General features: G+C 64.5%; 1 protein-coding gene across 1 annotated transcript; it reads left to right on the forward strand.

Annotated features, from left to right (window-relative positions):
• The first annotated feature begins 2,833 nt into the window (after positions 1-2,833).
• Positions 2,834-3,835, forward strand: FNDC11 (fibronectin type III domain containing 11). Its single transcript, XM_008688192.2, has one exon. The coding sequence runs from the start codon at positions 2,834-2,836 to the stop codon at positions 3,833-3,835; it is 1,002 nt and encodes a 333-aa protein (XP_008686414.2).
• Positions 3,836-4,449: the final 614 nt, after the last annotated feature.

The following is a 4,449-nucleotide window of genomic DNA, read 5'->3' on the forward strand; positions in this document are numbered from 1 at the left end:
GTGCCTGGCCCGGAAGAGCGAGGTGGGGGGTGGGGGTCCCTCGGTCCCTCTCTGTGGGTGGGCTTCAGGGTGGGGGCTGTCTTCCTCCTCTCCCCACTTTCCAGTGCCAGCCTCCCCCTCAACCCTCAGACAGCACCCCCCTTTCCAAATAACAACAGCTAACATTTACTGAGAGCCCAAACCAGGGAGAGGAGGGCAGAAATGGCATCAACCCCTCCCCCAGATCTGACCTCCTGGGGCCTCCATGCCCACCCAGGCCTGAACCTGAGAATGAACTGATGGGCCCCTCGCCAGGGAAGCCTCCTCCCAGGAGTGGGATCACCCCCGATGGGAGGGGTGCCGTTGTGGGTCAGGGGAGGCTCTGGGCAAAGAACACACCGGCAGGGCAGCTGAGGGATAGATGCCCTACCGTGGAAAGGGCCCACCACTGCCCCCCTGGGGCAGAGACACCCATAGTCAGGGCATCCCTCCCTCCCTCCCCAAGGTGGGCCAACAAGCGCCTTGGGTGTCTGAGACTGACCACTGCCCAGGGAGGCCCCAGGCTTGCTGAGAGTTCCCAGAGGTCCTGATCCCAGCTGGGGGCTAGAGATGGGGCTCAAGGAAGGGGCTGAGAACTCCTCTGATGGGCTCCCTGGAACGGTGGAGACCCATGTGTCCAGACCCAGATCTGGAGGCTCAGCCCAGGCAGGTGCACTGCTGGCCGAAGCTGCAGCTCCAATCTCGGCTCTGTTCCCTGGGGTGACAAGTGTCAGCCGCCTGCCAGTTCACTCATGAGGTCACTGCTCTCCCCCCAGTTCTTCCCATGGGTTCCTGGAGCAGAGCACAGGCTGGGACGTGGAGCAGGAGCCCCCTTCCCTGCACCCACCCCTCCACGCCTGGACTAAGCCCCGTGCCCACAGGACTCACAGGGGCCCCCAGCATAGGCGCGGCAAGCCTCAGTCTACTCCTCTCTGCGGAACCCTACTTCGGGCTTGGCTTTCAGAATAGCCACGCGCGGTGGTTCCCAAGTCCCCCAGGCAGGGAGCGAGGCCTCGGCCCAGTTCTGTCCAACTGAGACCCGGGTGGAGGGCGGGTCTGGGGACCCGGCGAGCGGCTCCTTCGAGTCTGAGTCCCAGTGAGGGTCTTGAGATCAGAGAGCGCCCCCCACCTCCCGCCCCGCGTGGACTTCCTGAAGCTATTCAAGTGGAGCGGCCCGACCCAGCGGGGTCTCCCCCCACCCTGGGGCCCTGGGCGACATCCCCACCCTGCCCCCACCCCGGGCTGGGCGGGGCGTCACAGAGGCCCGCGGTCCCCATGGCAACCCGCTGGACGCGGCGGCGCGCGCTGGGCGCACAGTCAGCCGGTTGGCTCTCTCCGCTCCGGGAGGCAGGGCAAGTGGGCGCGCCTGGACGCTGGGCACGGGCCGGGGAGGCGGACAGGCTGCTGGGGAGGGGAGGGGGTGGACCTGGGGGCTTCTGGAAGGCCCAGGAGGGTGTAGGTCTGGGAGCCCGGCCAGGGCACAGAGCAGCCCCTTCCTGGAATTCACTACCAGCACCTCCGCAATTTTCCAGCCCAGAGACTGCTGGAGACTAGGAAACACCCCTAAACCCAGAGTCAGACCAACAGGACAGAGCAGGACTTAGGCTGGGATTCCTGGGGTCATGCTTCAGCTCATCCCAGATACCCTCTCTGTTGTACCCAGGACCTGCTCGGGCTTCTCTGCCCCAGGAAGGTGAAGCATTGGTCTTTGGGGAGGCAAGCAGACTTGGGTCCCAACCTTACCGCCACTTAGCAGTGTGGCCTTGGGCAGGTCACTCAGCCTGTCAGATTTCTTTGTAATTCATCCAACCCTTGGGTTGCTGGGACCACGTGAGATGTCCCAAGTGGAGCCACTGGCCCAGCACCAGGGGCTGTCTCTCCGTCCTAGGGAAGGCTGGGACCTGGGACAGCGGCCAGCTTGCTGGCCCCTTCTGCAAGGAGCCCCAGCTTGCAGGGCCAATCCCTGTGGCCTGTGGCCTGCCCCAGCAGCCCCCTCCCACTGTCCCCTAGAGCTGGGAGCTGAGGCAGGGGTAGCACAGAGGAGTCAGGCCCTGGAGTTGACGGCTGGCCTCAAACCCTAAACTGAGAGCAAGCTACGAAGCGTTTTAGCCTCAGGCACCCCATCCGTGACATGGTGTGACAGGACCTTACCACTCCGAGGGGCCTCAAGGCGTAGAGTGGGGTTCAGTATCTAGAAGCTGAGGCCTGGGGTACCCTGCTTCCTTCTCTGGCTCCAGCCGCCACCTGGCCTTGTCTTTGGGTGAGCCCTGGCCCTTTGCTCTGACCGGCAGTGAGTGAGGCATGGAAGGTCCGTAGGAACGTGGTGTCCCCCAGGGAGAGTCCGGTGCCGCACAGACAGGACCACACTAAATCCTCTCAACAGTCCCGAGGGAGCACCTTCACCCCATTCAGACGAGGACCTGAGGCCTTGGCCAGGCCACACAGCTGGTCAGTGGCTGGGGTTCCTGCCCGGGCCCGTCTAGCCCTAGAGCCCATTGTCTTAGCCCTTCCTTCTGTCCCTGTGTCATCACAATGGATATCAGCAGAGTGGTTGTCCCTCAGTGTCCGGTTTTAGCCAGGTCTGCAGCCTGCCCACCTGGCCCTCCAGCAGCCTTTTCCCGGAGAGACGCGCTCTCCCCACCAGCTGCTCCCCCTGGGGAAGGACGGAGGGCCCAGTATGGAGGGCAGTGGGCCGGAAGCCACCCCCTTCCCCGAGACACACGCTGATCTGAGTGAGCCCCCAGGGTGGCTGGCAGAGGCCGGCTGACTGTGTCAGCTCGCACCCCACCCTCCACCCTCCACCCTGCTCGCAGACATGAACTTCCAGGTGACTGGCCTGGGCCGGGACGAGGTGAAGATGGACAGTCCCCAGTCCTTCCTGGACCAGGAGGAGGCGGAGGAGGCCGAGGACCAGCAGCTGCTGGAGCCAGCGGCTTGGAGGGCCTACACGGAGCGCCGCACCGCACTGCGCGAGTTCCTGACCGCGGACCTGAGCCCCCACCTGCTGAAGCGCCACCACGCCCGCATGGACCTGCTCAGGAAGTGTTCCTACTACATCGAGATCCTCCCCAAGCACCTGGCCCTGGGCGACCAGAACCCCCTGGTGCTGCCCGGCACCATGTTCCAGCTCATCGACCCCTGGAAGTTCCAGCGCATGAAGAAGGTGGGCACCGCCCAGACCAAGATCCAGCTCCTGCTGCTCGCAGACCTGCTGGAGCAGCTGGACCGCGGCCGCGCCGAGCTGGACGCTCTGCTGCAGTCGCCGGACCCACGGCCCTTTCTGGCGGGCTGGGGCCTGGTGGCGCAGAGGCTGGCCGAGCTGTCGGCGGTCATGGACGGCTTCCTGGCCATGATGGTCCCCGGGCGCTTGCACATCAAGCACCGCCTGGTGTCCGACATCGGCGCCACCAAAATCCCGCACATCAGGCTCATTTTGAGCACTAAGACGCCCGTCCTGTTCGACCGGAAGGGGTCGGTGGCACACCAGGACTGGGCCAGCCTGCGCTGGTTCGTCACCACCCAGCCGGCGGCCCCGGAGCAGTTCGAGCTGCGCTTCAAGCTGCTGGACCCGCGGACGCAGCAGGAGCGCTCGCAGTGCGGCATCATCCCCGTGGCCGCCTGCAGCTTCGACGTCCACGACCTGCTGCCCAACCGCTGCTACAGGTTCACCGTCAAGCGAGCGGAGAGCTACGCGCTGGTGTACGAGCCTTGGCGGGACAGCCTCACCCTGCACACCAGGCCGGGGCCCCCCGAAGGGCCCTCCCCCGGTCGGCTAGGCAAGCCGGGCCTGCCCCTGACCACACTTTCTGAGAGATGATTTTCTAATATTTATCCACGAATAAAGACTATAAACACACACACACAAGTAAAGAAACAAACCTACTTACGTTTTAGAGGCAGCGGCAGCCATGTGAGTGTTTGTTCTGACTCTGCCCGGCCTACCCCCAGCCCCAGGCCCCCCAGGCTCCTGCCCCCTTTCCCAGGGGGCACCCCAGGCTGGACCTTCCAGGACAGCTGATCCCCGGCAGCCGGCGGCCACGAGCAATGATGAGAGCTGCTCCACAGGGCCCTGCCCTGCCAGCCCCTCCCGCATCTCCCCCTTCCCCTCTTCCGCCCGGTAAGCAGCCGTGCGACTTGGCACAGGCCCTGGCTATCTTTTCCTGGGTCCTAAGCCAGGGTTCCCCAAGGGGGAACAGTAACCTCATTAGGGGCAGTCACACCCCATACCATTGCTCCCAGCTTCACCAGAGTCAGGGCACCGGGCACCCAGGCCAAGAGGACATTTTTTTAAGTGACAGGTTCTTCTCCCCAAAACAAACTGAAGCTCATCTGCACTTATGTCGAGGTGGGTGAGGGCCCTGGGCAAGGAGGCTGGCAGAGGGCCTCCCCAAGACACAGGCCAGTGCACAGCTACGGTGCGGTGCGGCGGCC

Source organism: Ursus maritimus, unplaced genomic scaffold, assembly GCF_017311325.1.
Source record: "Ursus maritimus isolate PB19 unplaced genomic scaffold, ASM1731132v1 scaffold_22, whole genome shotgun sequence".
Classification (NCBI taxonomy): Eukaryota; Metazoa; Chordata; class Mammalia; order Carnivora; family Ursidae; genus Ursus; species Ursus maritimus.